The 19296-nt window shown below is 39.2% G+C and overlaps 3 protein-coding genes across 4 annotated transcripts in view; 2 read left to right on the plus strand and 1 right to left on the minus strand.

The window, feature by feature from the left end:
- The first annotated feature begins 2283 nt into the window (after nt 1–2283).
- c1galt1c1 (C1GALT1-specific chaperone 1) lies at nt 2284–5747 on the plus strand. Of its 2 annotated transcripts, none has more exons than XM_085131620.1 (2): nt 2284–2392; nt 4112–5747. In XM_085131620.1, exon 2 carries the CDS (start codon nt 4123–4125, stop codon nt 5074–5076), a length of 954 nt encoding a protein of 317 aa, XP_084987746.1. In that variant the 5' UTR covers nt 2284–2392; nt 4112–4122; the 3' UTR covers nt 5077–5747. The 2 variants fall into 2 exon arrangements, with proteins under 2 accessions (XP_084987746.1, XP_084987737.1); XM_085131611.1 differs by lacking the exon at nt 2284–2392 and adding an exon at nt 2608–2923.
- A 1763-nt stretch (nt 5748–7510) lies between these two features.
- On the minus strand, nt 7511–11375 carry mcts1 (MCTS1 re-initiation and release factor). The gene is made up of 6 exons (XM_085131632.1): nt 11183–11375; nt 9633–9785; nt 8477–8574; nt 8240–8373; nt 8074–8141; nt 7511–7984 (listed from the first exon to the last, which is right to left on the minus strand). The coding sequence occupies exons 1-6, from the start codon at nt 11191–11193 to the stop codon at nt 7903–7905; spliced, it is 546 nt and encodes a 181-aa protein (XP_084987758.1). The 5' UTR covers nt 11194–11375; the 3' UTR covers nt 7511–7902.
- Nucleotides 11376–13007: 1632 nt separating this feature from the next.
- The window catches only part of cul4b (cullin 4B), a 21069-nt gene continuing 14780 nt past the window's right edge, over nt 13008–19296 (plus strand). The window contains exons 1-4 of the mRNA XM_085179464.1: nt 13008–13946; nt 17384–17499; nt 17589–17692; nt 17778–17847. Coding sequence (XP_085035590.1) covers nt 13484–13946; nt 17384–17499; nt 17589–17692; nt 17778–17847 — 753 coding nt within the window. The 5' untranslated portion in view covers nt 13008–13483. The remainder of the gene's footprint in view (nt 13947–17383; nt 17500–17588; nt 17693–17777; nt 17848–19296) is intronic.

The raw sequence follows: 19296 nt of genomic DNA on the forward strand, positions 1-19296 counted from the left end.
GAGGTCTTAATTATTTGGTGTTTATTTAGCTTCAGTTTCTACTTTAAGTTAATTTCTTGTGTGTTCAGTTGCCCCAGAGTTTATCCAATTGTTTTTAATGTCAAGCTTCTGTTTTATATGTTTCTCCTCCAGTGTTCGTTTGTCTCATGTTAATGTGCGTCATAAGCAATATTAAAGACTTGAGCAGAAGGAACTATGGAATAGAAGGAAGCAAAGAGGACACCTATGTTAGTCTTTAACAAAAGCAACATGACACTGGTGCATAGTTCACCAGTGTCATGTTGCTCCTTCTCTTCCTTTTCTGCACCTCTTCTCAGGCTTGGACTGTAGTCTTATCCTGCCCTTGGGTGGGGGTTGCTTCTGCCACTTGTTCCAGCCAGCACACCTGGAAGCTTTCTTATTTATTCTCTGGGATTCAAAAGGCCAAATGAAACTGTTGGAGCTATTTGTTCTTATTTTTTATTATTTTGAAATTAGTTAAAGTTTGTTGTTAGTTTACTTATATTTTGGGGTTTATTTATAAGTTATTTGTTGGTTAATATTTTGTTTCAAAGTTTGTTTGATGTTACTTTGTTAAATTAGTCAGAAAGAGCTGTAGGGCCATTTTGTTTTCTATAAATAAAGCGACTGGTATAGGACCAGCATGCACTGGGGTGGGCCTATGGTTTTTTACCAGAGCAGGAGAAGCAGCAGGAGGTAACAAAAAAATTGGATCTTGTTATTGCCAAACTGGATAAATAAACCATCAAAACGCAACTTTCAAGTTTGGACAGTGGACTTCTTTTGCCTGCGTACAAAATAGTCTCTCAGCGCAGCAGTGGCTTGTGGACTTTTGATTGTGGGATGTTTGATTTGTCAAACAAAGGAATTGCCACTACAGAAACCTTCACTCAGAAGTCCCACTGAACCTTATTCCTTCTCTTCTCAACCATCTTCCTGACTTTTATTCCAGTACACTGTACTAACGTTGTCTACAGATTTCTGCAAGTTGTGGTCTCAGCATCACCGTCTCACATTCTGCAGTTTGGATCCTGCAGCTGTGGATGTGATGTTCAACGCCTGTGCTGTCCTTACAAACACTAACAGGAGTTCTTGAAAATAGTCACGTCCCTAATCGTCTGTCTGTTGTAGGGCCTTTCTCGATCATATGTCTTCATTTTCCTTAATACTGTCTTTGTTTTCTGCTGATTAAAACACTTTTGAAGCTTCTTAAAGAAACACCATGTTGCTGTAGTTGCATGCCTCCTCTCTCTATTGAATTTTCATAGCATTGCAGACTAAGTTTGCAGAGACTGCCTCATGCTACAAGCATGCAGCTACCTCGCTTTACACCCAGTAAATAAATACTAAAATAACCCCCACTTTTTATACTGTATGTCATTGACATCAGCTTCCTTTTTTGTGCTATTCTCAACATCAGTCATTGGTATTGATACTGTCAGTATTTAATCTGCCCACGTCTGCTACTGGGTTTTGAAATTAAGTGCAAAATTGCCGCCATGTGGGTTGCCGTAATACACCCTTATATGGGTTATAAGCCACCAAAGAAGAAGATGAGTGTGACACTTTCTTTGGGTGCCAGCTCCCAGATAGGGATCAGTGGAAATGAAAAGGTGGACAGGTTGGCAAAAAGAGCTTTGACTAAAAATAGGACTGAGATGGAAATTACAAGCAGCGGATCTGAAACAAAAGGTATTGTTTGGAGGCAGGTTGTTCAGGAGTGGCAGAAGCGGTGGGATTCAGGGAGTAAGGGCAGGCAATTGTATCATCTTAAGAAGGAGGTGGCAGAGAGTAGGTTGTATAGGGGTAATAGGAGAGAAGGGGTGGTCATTACCATGCTTAGACTGGGACATTGTGCATTAAATAAAACACTACAGATGATAGGAGAACATGAGGGGCTTTGTGGAGTGTGCCAGGAGGAGGTGGAGACAGTAGAGCATGTACTACTGCGGTGCAAGGGTTATGATGTGGAGAGGACAGTTCTGCAGAATAGATTGAAGGAGCGGGGAATTGGGGAATTTAATCTGAAGAGTGTTTTGGAGGGTAGTAGGGCACAGGTGAGGGAACTGGTGGGGTTTCTGAAGGATATAGGTGTTTATGAAAGAGTGTAGTTTTTTTTTTTTTTACTGCCTTACTTTCAGTTAATGTATTTTGTTTTGCACTATGCATATTTTATATGCCATTAGGTCATTTATTGTGAAAATTCTCACGTAGGAACTATTGTACTGCATGTTGGTTCCACTGGTGCACCTGTTGAGATGCACGCCCATGTTCATGTGCACGCGCATGGCAAGTTGAAGCAAGAGAAGCCAATTTAATTCAGAGAAAGTTGTTTCTTAAAAGTATCTGTAAAGTGCTAATTTCTGCCTCAAAGCATGGGTCAGCCAGCGAGGTATGTTTGTATGTTATATAGATCATTTTATGTCTTTATTTCACTCGTCTTACTATTTCATTGAATTTTATGTTATGTTTTAGTTCGACGGTGGCGTAGTTTGTGATCAAGGTGAAGCTGTAACAACCCCAAGACCTTACAACTAACATTAAAGCCAACTTCATACCATCAGTAAAAGAACTCTTTATTGACTTAAGAAGAGGTAGAAGTGATACGAATTGTAAACTCACTCTGACCCATACTCCGGAACAGTAGGAGGCGGTAATGCTCCTTTACGTTGGTTGCCAACCGCCGTTAAACACAAAGAAGAAGAAGAAGACGACGACGAGTGTGACACGCGTAGTGAACAACGAGTAGGTGGCAGTGTCGCGCAGCTGTAGCGTCTAGTCTGCTTTATTGAGGTCGTAGAAGAAGAACAGTTGGCTCTACTGCTGGGTGACGTTTGTAGTCATTCCAAACAGGACAGCTGGCTGAATAAAGACTGGACAAACAGGAGAACAACAGGAGGCACGACAGTAGTAACGCTTCTAGGTACAGTAAATTCCTTCTGCTTGTTGTACTGGTGGTGCTAGAAAGACCCCCGAGTGAACCTCGTAGTGTAAGACTGAGAAGGCAGGGAGCTAACAGCTAACAGTTGGTTCCCAGTGCTGTCATAAAGTTATCGACGTTGAATCAGCGATTTAGAATGATTTTGCGCAGTTTGACAACAACCCTGCTAGCCTGTTGGGTGTTTGTCGTTTGTCTCGAAGTATTTCTAAACAAATATGATGTTTTTTTTTAAATCATTTTTATTGTTAATGTATAAATAACCTGATGTAAAGCTGAGAGTCTCTATGTAGTGAAGACACGTCAAACTAGAAGTGCAAGCTGATTGCGTCAAACAGTGTGTTTGACAAGCCTTGATGATAGAGTTGATTAGGCCTTTCCTCCATACGATGAGATATTGCACATGAGATAAAGTGGCAGGAGTGAGCAACAGTGCAACATTTTGAGTGGCAGTTAGTACTCAAAATTTTGAGGCAGAGATATGAATGAATGGCCAGGAACCACTCCTGTTCCTTTGATTAACTTATACGTTATACCAAACCACGTGTATTCAAATAGACACAAAGAGGAGAACAACAAAACTGTCGATTTAATTCAATAGAATAGTCATAAAGGTTGAGTCCGAAGTGATCCCTATGTGGCATTTTTTTTTACAGTTATGAGTATATTTTCAGATTTATACTCATTTAGATTAGGTTTGCTTTCCCCACAATTTGTGCCACATTCAGTATGGTTTTTCTACAAGCACCAAAAAGGCATTGGAAGTTTTATTATTATCCAGATGAAGCTCAAATTAATAAAATGAAAGCTGTTCAGCTCACTTGTTTTGTCTGCTGAACAATTAAAAACCTAGTTAGCATCACAGATGACTAAGATAGATATAATATTTATCCCAAAAGTGGAGAAATCCTCATTACTACAGCTAAAAATTAAACACAATCTACAGCCTATTTCCTGGTTCAAATGGGTCTTTGGCAGTGACTACTCAAACAAGCACAATTAATATTTAAAGCAGTAAGTTTGTGCATTTGATTTTTTTTAAAGAGTCTGCTTTATGCTTTAAACCTTCCTTTTAAAAAATGGTTTAAAACATTTGTATCACAGCGCTTAGGTTTCAGGATAATATTGAAATGCTTGTCTTTACCCTAGTAATGAATTTTCTTACTCCTCCAGCGTCTGCCATCATGTTGTCTGATTGGTGCTCATTCATGAAGGGGGTGCTATTGGGAGGCGTCTTCTGCTTGGTGCTGTCGTTCCTGGGCAACTTTAATTTCAGCTCTGAGTCGTCGACAGAAGATCATCATCATCACCATATTTATGCTCCCTCTAAAGACGAGCTGAAACGCCTCTCTGAAAGTCAAGTGGAGGAGTTGAAGAATCAAGTGCGGGTCTACTGCATCATCATGGTGCAGCCCAAGACTCTTGTGTACTGGGCCACCGTTTTGGACACTTGGAGCAAACACTGTGACAATGCTGTGTTTTACACCTCAGAGAGCTCCAAGGCACTTGAAGCGGTTGACCTGAATGAAAAAGATGACTGGGCAAGGTTGCGCAAAGCTCTCATACATGCGTATGAGAATGCCGGGGACCTGCGCTGGTTCTTTGTGGCCCAACCCACCACGTTCGCCATCATTGAGAATCTGAAACATCTCATTCTTGCAAAGGATCCCAATGAACCTTTCTACCTGGGAAATGCTGTCAAGTCAGGAGAGCTCGAGTATGTGGAGTATAGCAGCGGGATTGTACTAAGCTACGAAGCTCTGAAAAGGCTGATGACCATGTTCAAAGATGAAGGCCAATGTCCTGAAAGAGCCCACACGCTGTGGAAGATGGGTGAAGACAAGCAGCTGGCCTTGTGCCTGAAATATGCCGGTGTGTTTGCGGAAAATGGCGAAGATAGACACGGCAAGGGCCTGTTCAACAAGCAGAATGTGGTCAACATGATAAAACAGAGCATGCAGGACAATCCCACTGATGTAGTGGAGGGCTGTTGCCCCGACATGGCGGTCACTTACGGCGGGATGTCCCCAAATCAGATGCACGTTATGATGTTTGGAGTTTACAGACTTCGTCCTTACGGGCACGACTTTCATGATTGGTTAACGTTTTATCCACCGAAAGATTCGGACAACGATTAGAGCTTCAGTTCTTCAAGCTTTATGTGGTATTTTAACTGTGGTGCTTCTGTGACGGCACGCTTAACTTTGGGGAGATGTTTTTCTAAAGCTGTTTATAAAACTGGATCCTGTGTCGGATTAACCTTTTTCTGTAAATTTGTACCTTTTGCACTTGGCACAATCAGCAGCCCATTCCTTTACTGTGTGATTGAATAGAAGTTTCATCCTTTGAAGGCAACCAAGACAGGTAACATATCAAAAATGTGTCCTCTCCATAGCTTAGTTACCATTGTATGGTTATGTGTCTTCTTTTTGGTCTTAAAGGTATGAAGTAATGAGAGTTTAATTATTTAACTCTTTACAAGTGAATAACCTCTTCTTTTCTTTTCTTTTTTTTTTTAAGAATCACCTTTCTGATTGAAAGAATGTATTGGAGCACCAATAATCAGTATTGAATCAATTATTGTGCAGTCCAGCCATAAGTTTACTACACTTTTTCTTCTTCTTCTTCTTCTTTGGCTATGTTATACTTGGTTATCTCAACATATGAAGACATTGTAAATAAACAAATTAAAGGCTATCTTAGTGTTAAAACACATTTCTTTTAAAATCACATGGGAGTCGAGGTGAATGGATAAGGTGACTTTTGTATAATAAAAGCAAAATAAAAAATAATTATTAGACAAACTTAATTTGGATTTGTTGTGTTGTATGGGCCAGCAAAGATTTGTGGGACTGGGAATCAACACACTCAGGCCCCTGTCAGTCCCGATTGCTCCTGACCTCAGTGCCTGCAACCACACTTTGTGGGTCCATGTTATTTCTTCTGGGTTTTATCTCGCTACGCCTCACAAATCCTGGCAGGTCTGGCTAAACAGGCAATTTCTTTTATTGCTCTTACTCTGGTTTCCTCTTAGTTTGCTCTGGGAAACCTTACCAGGGTTTATCTCTCCTGACAACACAAACTCCTGGAGCACAGGGACATGCAAACCCCTTGGTGACCTGAATGCAAGCAACCAAAGTGAGTTTACTATGTAGGGTTGCTGCGCTCAGCATTGGGGATATGAGGAGCTCATTTGTGGTGATATGGGCATCTGATCCGAATGTTTCCTATTAAGTTTTCCAGGTACGCTCTACTGGAGATAGATGGAAAAACCTGTTGGAGAAGTTATGTGTATGGGAGTGGCTCAGGAGCAACTGGAAAGTGTTGGTAGTTAGATGGCAGCACTGGATGGATTGAAATAGAGCATATGTTAAAGAACTTTATATTTTTTTTATTACATCTTTTAAAGTAGCACTTATTGCAGGTCTGTAAACAGCATCTAAGTGGATATTTGAATGTTATTTAACCTGTCATGTAGATATGGCAGGTTCATGCAATAAAGAGAGGCAGAATATCAGGTCTAACATCTGCGCGCACTGACACGCCTTTGCTCAATATGTAAATATGTTCACATCCTGTACCCTGAGGTCACAAACTGCATCATTAAATGCAGCTTTATGAAAAGGTGAGTTTCTCCAAAGATTTCTGAATTGGTTACTAAGAAATTGTCTGATCTTTATCAAAGTCCCAGTAATAGGAAATAAAGATGATAGAAATAACACATAATTAGTTCCAGTTTCTCTTTCTTTATTGTGAGTGCCTCCAATGCTGGAATGGTTAACACGAAAGTGATGCTGGTTCAGTTCCAGTTAATTTAAATAATGTAAATAATGTGTTGCAAAACATGACAAATCAAACATTGTGTTTGATTTGGCATGTTTTGCATGTTGTGGTCACTACTTGCCACAAGGAAGCAACTGACAATAGCTAATTTCAATATTTATTAAGCAGATTTGTTATTTAAAACACTCTGTGCAGGCTTTGAAAGGTATGAATCTCTGAGCTAATCACTTCTCCCAATGCTACTCGGAGTCATTACAGTTAAGTAGATATAGGATTTGTGCCCTGTGCCAATCCATAAAAATAAAGACCGCACTCACTGAGTCTGGTTTATGTGAACCATTCTTCAATCACAACTTTTTCTAGAGAAGTTGGAAAAATCTGTCTTTGTGTTAATGGAAGACCAAAGAGGAAGACCTCATACCAGCTTTGAAGCACGGTGGAGGGAGCATCATGGTATGGGGCTTCCTGGTTATTTCAGGGTCTGCATGCTTAAAACGACAATGTTTATGCATGTGGCAACACTCCACTATCTGATGCTCAGGGGCTCGGGAGATATAAAACATACAGAAGTAAACAGTACTGCTAAAGAGGAAGTACCCATAGCACTGGGCAGCAGTAAGAAGGAAAAACTCCCTTTTAACAGCAAGAAACCTCCATCAGAACCAGATTGAGGGTGGGGCAGCCATGTACTTTGACCAGCTGGGGGATGAGAAAACTTTTATGAAGGTTCAAGTTATTAATTTCAACGTTCTTTTCCAGCCCCCAGTTTAATAAAGACAGGAAAAGTCCAACTGTTTGTGCATTTTTAATCAGATTGTATTTGTCCGTAAATACGGCTTTAGATGAAGAGCAGACTGTATTTTCATGAGAAATCAAATCAAGAAACCTTTATTAATTACAAAGCATTCACACAAACGTTTTCTTGCAACTGCACATCAGAGCATGTTGACATGTTCAAGTTTTGTTTAAGTGGTTCGTTTTACAATTTGTTTTCCCGCAATACAAAATGCCAATTGAGATACACTTTAAAGCAAGCTCTTTCTTTTATTTTTGCACGACAGTGACGGTTGATTCAAAGCCTCCAGTAGATTACACAGCTAAGTCTCTAGGTGTAAACAGTTGACTGGCAGCTCATGCTTCGCTATCAGGAGCTCCGTACATCTTCCAAATGGCTGGCGTTATCATTTATACGTCTTCATGTGCCACAGTCCATCGTTCAGATAGTGGACGTTTTCAATCCCGATTCCCTTGTTGACTTTTTCTCTGTTTGCAAAACAAAAGGGCGGGTTGAGCACATTTAAGAAAAAAGAAGCAGCAGCAACTAGTGAGGGATTTACTCAGTAAAGTCTTACATGTTCTCTGTAGACATCTTCATCACGCCAACACAAAGTGCATGTTGTTTCCCCTCTGCCATGATTGCCTGAATTCACTTATTAAAGACAAACCAATGGGGGAGTTCACATAAAATAGAATAAATGCTTAAACCTAGAAGACAGAGCATCATGTCTGAAAGGATACGACAACTGTGTCAGCCTTAGCTGAGTAGAGTTTAGCGCCTGGCGATGTCAACCCAGGGCACATGATGTTGGCTCCACTCAAGACAAATTTAATGGCCCCTTTGTCTACTTGCTGGTGTGGAAGAATAAAAGGATCTACAAGAAGGAAAAACAACAACAACAAAAAACAGAAAGGTCATCAGAAGGCGGAAATTAAAATACAGCGAGCAATAAGCCGGCATTAGAAGGTCTCACATACATTTATGCAACAGTCTGAGGGTTGGGTAGAAAGGTCCTTCTCTCTGTCTGAAGAAAAGCAGCTCTCCATTCACTGTCAGGATTTCAATGTGTTCATGGCTGCAATAAATAAAGAAACAAATGTAGGGATGAATCTACAAACTCGGTTCGGATTCGGAAGGTTGTGTGAAAGTAAATACAAACTGAATGCAATGATTTGGAAATCTTATTGTTCACCACAGAGAAAAGAAAACGTCAAATGTTTGAATTGGGCGATCGTGGCTCAAGAGTTGGGTGTTCGTCTTGTAATCGGGGTGGCTGTAGCTCAGGTGGTAGAGCAGGTCATCTACTGATCGGAAGGTTGGTGGTTCGATTCCTGGCTTCCCCTAGTCTGCATGCCAAATATCCTTGGGCAAGATACTAACCCCAAATTGCTCTCCGATGCATCCATCGGAGTATGAATGTGTGTGAATGTTATCTAGAAAGCACCTAGAGAAATGTGCTTGTGCGAATGGGTGTGAATGGGTGAATGCACAAGTTGTGTAAAGCGCTTTGAGTGCTCAGAAGAGTAGAAAAGCGCTATATAAGAACCAGTCCATTTACCATTTAATCGGAAGGTTGCCGGTTCGAGCGTTTCGGTCGTTGTGTCTTTGGGCAAGACACTTTACCTGCCGCCTACTGGTGTTGGCCAGATGGCCGATGGCGCGATATGGCAGCCTCGCTTCTGTCAGTCTGCCCCAGGGGCAGCTGGGCAGGGCAGCTGTGGCTACAACTGTAGCTTTCCTCCACCAGTGTGTGAATGAATAGTGGTATTGTAAAGCGCTTTGGGTGCCTTGAAAAGCGCTTTATAAATCCAATCCATTATTATTATTATTAATTGACGTAGCAAGATATTCCAAAAAAAAGTTGAAACAGGGCGATGTTTACCATGTGTGGCTGGACTTTTGGAAGAGGAATGCTGTCCCGTTCTTGTCTGATACAGAATTCTACCTCCTCAACAGTTTGGGGTTTTCTATATTCCATTGTGAATAAAGTATGGGTTTATGAGATTTCCAAATTACTGCATTCTGTTTTATTCCGATTTTACAAAGCATCCCAACTTTTTCACAGTTGGGTTTGTGTTCTAGAAAAAATACACCACATATAAAAATAACAGATATTAAAACGAGCAATCATACCATCTCACTATCTTCACAGGGTCCTTTTTCGGCATTATCTGATTGAGCCATGCCTCGATGTCAGGGAACTGTTCCAACAGCTGGTTTTTGATACCTTTGATCACTGATGTCTTCAGCTGGATACAGTTGGACACATTTTCCTTTTCATCAAATCTGAAAGGAAAAAAGGTAACACATTTAACACTAGAAAAAAAACCACTGAAACTGAGCCTTAAGTTAAAGTATTTAGTCAATGTGCTGTAGCAAACATCAGGAACGAATGCAGGCATTAAAAATTAGATTTATACCTTTTAAACATGGTTTTAGAAAACAACCAATATCTCTCAACCCATGTTACACATTATTATAGATATACATCATGTTGAATAAAATATTTGCTGTCAACACAATAGCTGTTTTGTGATGTGAATGCCCTTCCTGACACAACCCACATTTATCCAGGTTTGGAATGGCCCCTATGAGTGTGCTGGCTTTTGGTCCCCATAGCTGGGAGTTCTCTAAAACTGGATCAGTTTAAGTCCCTGGAGTCAATCACCATAAACTAAAGACGGTACACAAGAGAACTGGAGAAGAGGCAGGAGTGGGGGAAAATTGGGGGAGTGGGAGATTAAAAGTTTTACACTTTTACTACGTTCGCTGCCGCTATCTTGGATTGTAAACTTGAGGTTATGATGTATGGTATGCCTGGCATACTTTAGACATGTGCAGAGGAAGGATAGTAGATATATTGGCCAGAATATGCTGAATATAGAGCTGGCAGGTAGAAAGAAAACAGCAAGACCACATAGGAGGTTCATAGATTTATACTATAAGACATGCAAAGGATTGGTGTGACACAGGAGGACGTGCCGTTTCAATCCCTAAAAGAGAGCAACTGAAAAAAAGTTGGCAACAAATGTTCTCATATGCTGATTACACCCCAGCCCTGAACTTTTCCATGCATTCCTCACAGGAGGTATGTTTCAAACTCCAAATGCATCTATAAACAGTAAACCTATTATCCCCCTAGTACACCGTCAGCATGAGAAGAGAGCAGATAAAAGTGATTAAGGAGGCGTCCTGCTTGGCCTGTTTACTTCAACGACTTACACCTGATTTTATCATATAACGTACTTGTACCTCGATCTGTCCATCAATCCATCTCCCTCGTCGCGAGTATGTGTAAGCTCAAATAAAAAATTTCGACTTAAATCTGCTTAAAGTTATTAATATAATATTTACTTCTAGTTTCAGTGTTTGAAATGTCACTTTTCACGTTTTTTCAGTACACAGCGACAAGTAGGACCTGTAAGTAATTCATTTAGCTCAGTCATAAGAGGCAAACCATATGCGTCTGCATATTTTCAGCCATCACACAGCACCCTTAAACAATCTTTATTTTCTGTTAGTCCGCCGCAGCCTAAATTTTATATCGGCAACAAAATATCTCATATATTATCATAAGTCGAGCCTGCTTGTCTTATTAGCTGAGCCCACTTAAAAAATTCGAGGATGCTAATCAGTGAGCTAGCTGTTGCTAACTACAACACTTAAAATAACCAATAACGTACTTTTTAAACATCGTCGTTGGTCGTCGTTACAGCGTTCCTCGAGTGGGTGAAATTATGTCACGGTGTCTGCTTTACACTACGTTCAAGGAAATAAGATAAAAGTCACAAAAACATCTATCAAGTAAAGCTAATGCAACCCCACGCCTGCTCAGCAGTGGAGGGCCAGCGGTGCGTCGGTTGCGCCACTTTGCAACAGTTTTCACGTCACACGGCAAGTCAGGTCAAAAGGCGCGTCATCCTGTTACCTAGGTAATATTCGTAACATAACCGTTTCTCTTATCGCGACAGTCCCGATATTTATATATATATATATATATATATATATATATATATATATATATATATATATATATATATATATATATATATATATATATATATATATATATATGGTGGTTTGGACATTCCTCGCTACACTGTACAGCATACACTACATTGTTAAGTTTGTGTTTAGGAAGTTTGTCTTTGGGATGAACCAGTTTCCGTCTGAGTGTGTTAAGGGTCTGAAGTAAACTGGGATGTCGTGCTTGGAGAAAACTCTCCCGAGTTTCTCTGATACACCGGCTGCAAAGGGGATGACGATGTTGTTGCGTTTGACTTTCTTATCCTGCCTGGCGTCTGATCTTCTTTTCTGTGCTTTTCTGTGAAATACCTGTTGCTAAAATGAAAGAAAAGCCAGTCACCTACCATATATCGTAGCATATTATAATAATTTAATAAAGTAATGTTTGTTGTTTGAATTTTTAGATGGCGATGGTATTATATTGAAAGTCTTTCATGAATTGTAATTTTACCTCATTAAAAAATACTTGTATGATAAATGGTGTGTTCTTCATAATTTCATCTTGAATAATAAAATATTGTATCACAGATGTTTATTTGAACATCCAGAGTTTCTGCGCGGTAAAATCTATAATCAATATTGATTTTGAATACATTCAAGTCTTTCTTAGTAAATTCTATTGGAAAAGTATTGCTGGTGCAATGGTTAGCACTATCATTTCATAGCCAAAGGCTACTGGTTCAAATCCCATGATCATCTCAACTTTTAAAAAAAAATAAAAAATAAAAATTCAGTTTATATACTTCACTCTGGTTACTTTAACATTCGCACCACAGTGCAAAAAGAACACTGTAGTTAAAATATGTAACTTTGTTAATATAAGGGGGACAGAAAATCGGGGAAGACAGAAAAAAAGAAACCCAAAACCAAAATGAATGAATTGGAAATTTGTACATTTATAGATATAAAATCTTGCCAGAAATATTGTGAGATATATTACAAAGTAAGCTTTTCAAGCCAAAGTTAAAGCTGCAAGTAATACAATCCAAGATAAATATACAAATCCCGTGCCAAAACTCATGGGTACTTTCCCAGAAAAGATTGACTGCACTCTCAGTGTGGGAATTACAGAAGGTGCCGTTTGAACTGACGTCATTACTAAATAAAGAAAAAAATACCGGATAACAAAGAAGCAGAACTTCTGAACTTATTTATCCTTGTTTTTGTTTTTGTTGATTTGTTTGGTTTTTTTAAAAAAATTGAAATTAACTTTATTACAAGTAGTTGACCATTCAAAACATATAGGGCAAACAAACCAAGAAAATTAGTTGTCATGGGTCAAAACAAAAAAAAAAAAAAAATTAAAAAAGGTTTACTGGGTACAAAGCCTTTTCATTCATCGATTTTTTAAGTTTTTTTCATTATTTATTTATTTATTATTTATTTGTTTGCGTGAACACTTACGTCAAACGTCGAGCCTTGGCGCCATCTTGTGGCCGAAACGGTCACAGCGCCTGGATTGGTTTAGAAAAAAAGAAACACGCTTGTGCAAAAACTACTTTTGTACAAAGTACTTCCGGTGGGGTCACGGACTAGCTTTTCTGAGCGGATTTTTCCCGTGTTCGCCGACGGCTGTTTTCCTCCCATGTGAGCGTGTTCTCGTAGTTTCTGCGTTTCTCCTGTAAATATTTTTCATTAACAGCCGCTTTTCTCAAACCGCTCACTCTCTGCACGACTTTACGACGCGCTTAGACAAGCGAGGCAAAAGAGGAAGCAATAGCCAACCATCTTTCGTCTCCTGCCAGCAATAACAAGACAGCGACGAGGCTAGGTTCAAGTGGAGCTTCTGTAGTTTGTGATTTATTGTCTGTTTTATACAGGATAGAGGACTTGGGTTTAACCTCTCCGCGTTAAGGCAGATAAAAGCTCTCGGACGCTGAGCTTTTTCCCCCTCCCGGCGACCCTGGAAGTTTCCGATCAGAAGACTGACTGTTAAGAATTAGTATTCCCGTTTTTTCATGTTTCCAACAGGTTTATCTTCCCCTAATCCCCCACCACCGCCAACCCAGGAGGCTAGACCCGCGGCTACTGATGTCAAAACCGACAGCGGTAACATCACATCTACGAAAAAGAGGAAAATAAACGGCTCCGAGAGGGAAGACACTAGTGACACGATCTCCTCTTCGCCTCCAAAGACCCTGAATTCCTCCTCCTCCTCCTCTTCCTCTTCCTCTCCCACTCCGCTGCACATTCAGAAGAAGTTGAGGTTTGAGGATTCAGTGGATTTCATTGGACTCGATGTGAAAATGGCTGAGGAGGCTGCTGCTGCTGCTTCGTGCTCCAATAACAAAAGCAAAGCCATGTTCCTGCCCGGCGGCGTGGGGCACCACGCAAACGGACTGACGAAAACTGCAGGATCCACCACCTTCTCCAACAGTAAACCCGGTGCTGCCAAGAAACTAGTCATCAAGAACTTCAGAGGTAGACACTGCTGGATGATGGGGTCCAAGCTCCAAAAAAAAAACACACCTTAAACTTACAAATCCCTGCTATATCACAATGATATGGTCCCAGCTCATTTTAAACAGCTATCTTAGAGTTTAATGCTTAAAAATTGTACCATAACATAGGACAAAGATATCACAGGCTTTAGCAAACTTGGGAAAAATGTGTATTTCCTTGATTAGTAATCCTGGTAACTATAAATAAGTTAAGAAGTCCCTTTGATTTTGCTAAATCAAACCACCTGTATGGATAGTTTAAACCTATAAATGGGTTTCACTTGCCCCTATCCAAAATCAGGAGCTAAACTTAAAGCTGCCAGATCTTTAAATATGGCAGATTTCTGGTAAACATTGCTGCGAGCTGAGCGCAGCCATCCTCTCTTTCCAACAGCAGTACCTGCAGCATGGAGGGGTGAGTCTAAAGAGAGGGGAAGCATGTACTCCACTCCACTAAAATAATTAAATTGGCTTCTCTTTGTGGGGCAGTAACCGTCTGATCTGTTGGCCTGTTAAGTTGAACACTGGAGGACATTATCACTTGTTTAAGTAGAGGCCTATTTCCACTTACATACAAAAAAAGAGGGCTTAGGTATGTGGACATCCCACCAAACGACAGTTATTAATGATTGTAGGTGTAGCCTGTTCTTTAACTGTTTTTTTAAGTTTAATTTGCCTGAGCATAAAATACGTTTGTTTATAAAATGGCCAGGGGAAAAAAAGTAATAGTAAACATTGACAGACTATTATTGCAGGGTTCAGTGCCATCGATGGGCTGTAAAACAAACTATGTTAGGCCAGCCTCAAGTCCATCTGGGCCACTGGTGGCGTTTCTATTAATAGATTCAAGTAAAGTATTAGATTGTAAATAAAACAGTCCACTTAAAGGCTGCACGGCCTTCTGGTATTTTGATATATTTACCATTAGGTTGAAGGTGTTGCTTTTCATCACAGAGCAGTTGTTTGCAGTGGAGTGCCGTCTGTTCAACATGAGTGAAATAACAGCACTGACTTCTCACAGTCGTCGTTTTGAAATCCAAGAACATAAATCTTTTTTGTATTTTGTTTTCCAGAAGTTTCGGGTCCGATTATTCTTTAAAGACATCAGGAGCCAGGCAGTTTTTGTCCTCGGGCCATATTTTCCCTATGCGTGCAGTACCGTCATGTATGATAGGGGTCTTCATTAAAATATCGATTAGTCTTTCATCAAACCGCTTGTGTGGGTAGCTTGAACTAAAAGTGAACATTAAATTGACCTTAGGAGTTATTATCTCGAAATCTTGACTTACTGGATGAAACTAAGTTGAGAATTTTAAAGAACCTAATTCAAAATTTGAAATGATAACCTGGAAGTGTGGCTTATTGATCCCTAACATAACAATGTTTTTTAGACACAGAGACATGCTTACTATACTTGTCTGTACTTATGTGTGTTCGATTATATGGGTTTACATTCTAAATTTCTGTGTAATTGACTAATTCAAGATTTTGTCCTTTAAAAAAACAAACAAAAAAAATCTGCTCTTTGCTAATATGGTCAACACATGCAGCTGTTTAGTGAGACTGGGATGCCCACTTAGCTGTAAGTCAAGTGTTTTGGTCTGAACTCATAGAATTTTACCCCTAGCAAATAATCTAATTATATATATATATAGATATATATATATCTATATATATATATATATATTATTTAATTATTTATTTATTTATTTATTTATTTATTTATCTTTTAAAAAACAGACTAAAACAAACACTGAAAATTAACTAAAACTAAATGTTCTCAAATAATAATAATGGCACACAGTCAAGCAAAGTGGCTCTGGAAACTAAGCGAGCTTAAAAAAAATAAAAAATGAAAATTCAAGATGGAATAAAAAGTAATAATAAATCAATAAAAAGAATACAACACTGTAATAGCTCTGGTTGTCACCCCTTGATGATCTTTTCTAAGCCAGGAAAAACCCTGAAATCTGGGCTGCAGCACGCGTAGCAGAGTATCAGTTAATTGTATTTTATTATTGCAGTCTTCAGGCTCAGCCCACACCAGTAAGTAACCAGTGTTAGAGTAGCATCCTGCCTTACACGTGTTAAACAAATAATTCAAGCTGTAGAAACAAAGGCAGCAAGTTTTAACCAAGACAAATATCAAATAAATAAATCTTGTTCTTTTTTATTTTATTCAGTTTTTTATTACAGACAGTGATGCTGAGGCAACTAAGTTATCAGATACATTGCTGGAAAGTTTTTTAAAAAACTACCCATTTTGTATATATGGAATATATTAGTAAACATATTTAGTCTGTAAACACTGCGTCAGCCCTATAAACTGTAAACTGCGTTATTGATTGCCCACCCCAACCCATTTTTCTTCCATGAGAACAAAGAAATCTTCACTTTAAAGATACCTGATCTGAAGTCTTTAGGTTTGTGTCACAGACCTGATGATACAATATTTGGCCGAGTGTCAGTAAACTGAGAAAAACTGAGGTGCAATTTTTTTAAATACACTAAAATTCATATTGTGGTTTTAGCTTGTATGGTACAGTTGTTATAGATGGCCAACAATGAGTAAATGAAGACTGGGACCGGGTGTAATATGTGGAAAAAAAACAGATTAATACTGTGATAAATACTTAAACCATCTTTGACTTTAAGGTGACAAAAACACAAGCACAGCAAATCAAACCAGAGAGTTTAAAAAAAATATTTAATAAGTTTAAACTGTGAGAATCTTGCATAAACATTTAAAAAAGCATATTTTTTTTAAAGTGCTTTTTAAAGAATCAAGAGAAAAATTTAAAAGGAGTATTGCAGTGTTCGTCTCAGCAAAACGTGAAAAAGTCTGTAACTGTAACATTTATTTAAATAAGAGGTACTCCTTTTAGCAACATGTACGTTACAAAGTAAGTTTCGTATCACCGTGGCAACCTCGGTATTTTGACCCAAAACGAAACCGGATTGTTTTCATAATGATAACGTTCTTTAAATGTATATTAAAAATAATCCGTAAAAATCTGTCATGTGTGCAACTTGAGCTGAGAGTGAATCATTCTCCAAAACAAGAGGGGAAAATGGTCGTTTTGCGTACATGGACTTAAATCAGTCCATGAGAGACCACATGCAGAAGGACACAGAAACAAGAGAGGGACATCTGTGTCGAGGAACCCAAATTTGGTTGTGACTTATTTCACAAATGAGTTTCTTTCTTGGTTGGTAAATGCATTTTTCTCTCACCAATGAAAATTCTGGAATTTAATTAATTCTAGTTAACTGGGATTTTACCAAAAATAAGTTACATTCAGTCTAAAAAGTTACCACAGATGTATTCACTTTCATTTAGACAGACTGATTATGCCTACTCATAATCTGAGTATGAGTGAGACCGGTAACACAGGTCTGTTTTTGTTTTTCTCACAGAAAAGCCCAAATTGCCCGAGAACTACACGCAGGAGACCTGGCAGAAGCTGAAGGAGGCAGTGGAGGCCATACAGAACAGCACGTCAATCAAATACAATCTAGAGGAGCTCTACCAGGTATCCGGACAGACCCGCCGAATTCCCCCATCTGCAAACAGCAACTGCGCCGTTATCATTATTCCGACAGCTCTGTTTTCTCCCCTCAGGCCGTGGAAAACCTCTGCTTCCATAAGATCTCTGCCAAGTTGTACAAACAGCTGAGGGCCGTGTGTGAAGACCACATCAAGGCACAAATCGATCAGTTCAGAGAATATCCTTTCACGGTCTCGCTCGCTCAATCGCATAGAGAAGATGTTGTTATTTTGTGTCCACTGTTGCCTTAACTTTGCTCTCACGGATGCCCTGGACAGCGTGCTTTTCCTGAAGAAAATTGACAAGTGCTGGCAAGATCACTGTAGACAAATGGTATGTTTTATACTGCTAAAAACTGTTAAACAGCAATTTTTTAAAACTGATTTATAATAGAGTCGGTCGGGGGGCTTGTGAATGAAATATTACAAACAGAGACAAACTATTCTGGCTCTTACATTCCAAGTAGTGCAACTCAAATACATCTGTCATTAGTCACCCCCCACCCCGGCCCTGTAAATGGACTGTTTTGCAAATATCACTATCTTGGGTTTTGTATGAGGTTAGTTGTGCAATGCCTGCAAGCAGCCAGTCCAGCAGAGTGAGAAACGCTAGAGGAGATGGAAATTTACAACATTACTATAGAATATCTCGAGTCTGCTGCCTACGCTAGTGTTTAAAGTTGAATAGCTGCAGGGCATCCAGCTTGCTGCCACAGTAACGGTTTCTTAATCACACACTTAATAAAGAAGCTGTTTAAGTGAAAGTGATCAGGTATCGAAGGAAGTGGGTCTGGATCTGAAAACTAGCATAACAAGCATATGAAACTGCAATAATAGTTGGCAATTTACATACAGCAGTATGGAGCAGATGCATCTGTGCTAACCAGAGTATTTGACAGCGAAGAGAGAGAAACAAATTTAAAAAATTAGAATTTTCTTATAATGCCACCACACAACAGACCATCCAGCCCATAATGATAGTTTAGACCAGGGGTGTCAAACTCAAATACACAGTGGGCCAAATTTCAAAACTGGAACAAAGTCGCGGGCTAACGTTAATATTTATTGAAAAAAATAATCTTCCTCCAGATTTAAGAATGAATCTTTTCTTATGGACTCAAATAAGTTTTGCTGGGAAACTGAATATGGAACAAGCAAAGCTTAATACTAAACAATATATATATTAGCAGTATAATACCAGTAGGCCAGCTCTAATAGTAATTTGGTATGGCTTCGCGGGCCAAATGTAATTAGGCTGCGGGCCAAAGTTTGACACCTATGGTTTAGAGGATGGGGACCATTTTTAAGGATTGATAAAGCTCCTCTGTACCTGCTTAGAGTACAGGGAGGCTAAACAAGACTGTGGCTCACCTATCAGACGACTGGACCATCTCACTATCTGATTTAGAGAGTTTGTCTCTGTGACAGAGGTCTGACCGAACCATGCCACCAAACAAAAGGATAAAACAGACTCAATAAAAGAACGATCAAACAAAGTTAAAATGTTTTGGTCAATGTGGAAATGAGCAAGTTTCCTAAGACAATAAAGGTGCTGGTGACCCTTTTTACAAACTGATTTGCAATTTTGATCAAAGTTCAGTTTTTCATTGATTATGGTCCCAAGATATTTATATGATTGTACTTGCTCTATTTTCTGACCTTTAATTGAAGTGACTGCGTGCCCATTTTGTTGTTTCCTAAAATCAATCACCATATCTTTTGTTTTAGATATGTTCTAGCCAGTGTTGAATCATTCATTTAGAGTACAATATTTGATTCTGAT

The sequence above is a fragment of the Neolamprologus multifasciatus genome, chromosome 2, assembly GCF_963576455.1.
Source record: "Neolamprologus multifasciatus chromosome 2, fNeoMul1.2, whole genome shotgun sequence".
In the NCBI taxonomy this organism is placed as follows: Eukaryota; Metazoa; Chordata; class Actinopteri; order Cichliformes; family Cichlidae; genus Neolamprologus; species Neolamprologus multifasciatus.

What these genes read in the sequence shown, in the direction of transcription:
- mcts1 (XM_085131632.1), bottom strand. An exon ending in CCTGTGAAGATAGTGAGATG is followed by an intron (nt 8,575 to 9,632) that starts GTATGATTGCTC and finishes TATTTATTGCAG; the next exon opens with CCATGAACACATTGAAATCC. An exon ending in CTAAGGCTGACACAGTTGTC is followed by an intron (nt 8,142 to 8,239) that starts GTATCCTTTCAG and finishes AAGTGAATTCAG; the next exon opens with GCAATCATGGCAGAGGGGAA.
- c1galt1c1 (XM_085131620.1), top strand. Translation starts at nt 4,123, where the DNA reads ATGTTGTCTGATTGGTGCTCATTCATGAAGGGGGTGCTATTGGGAGGC.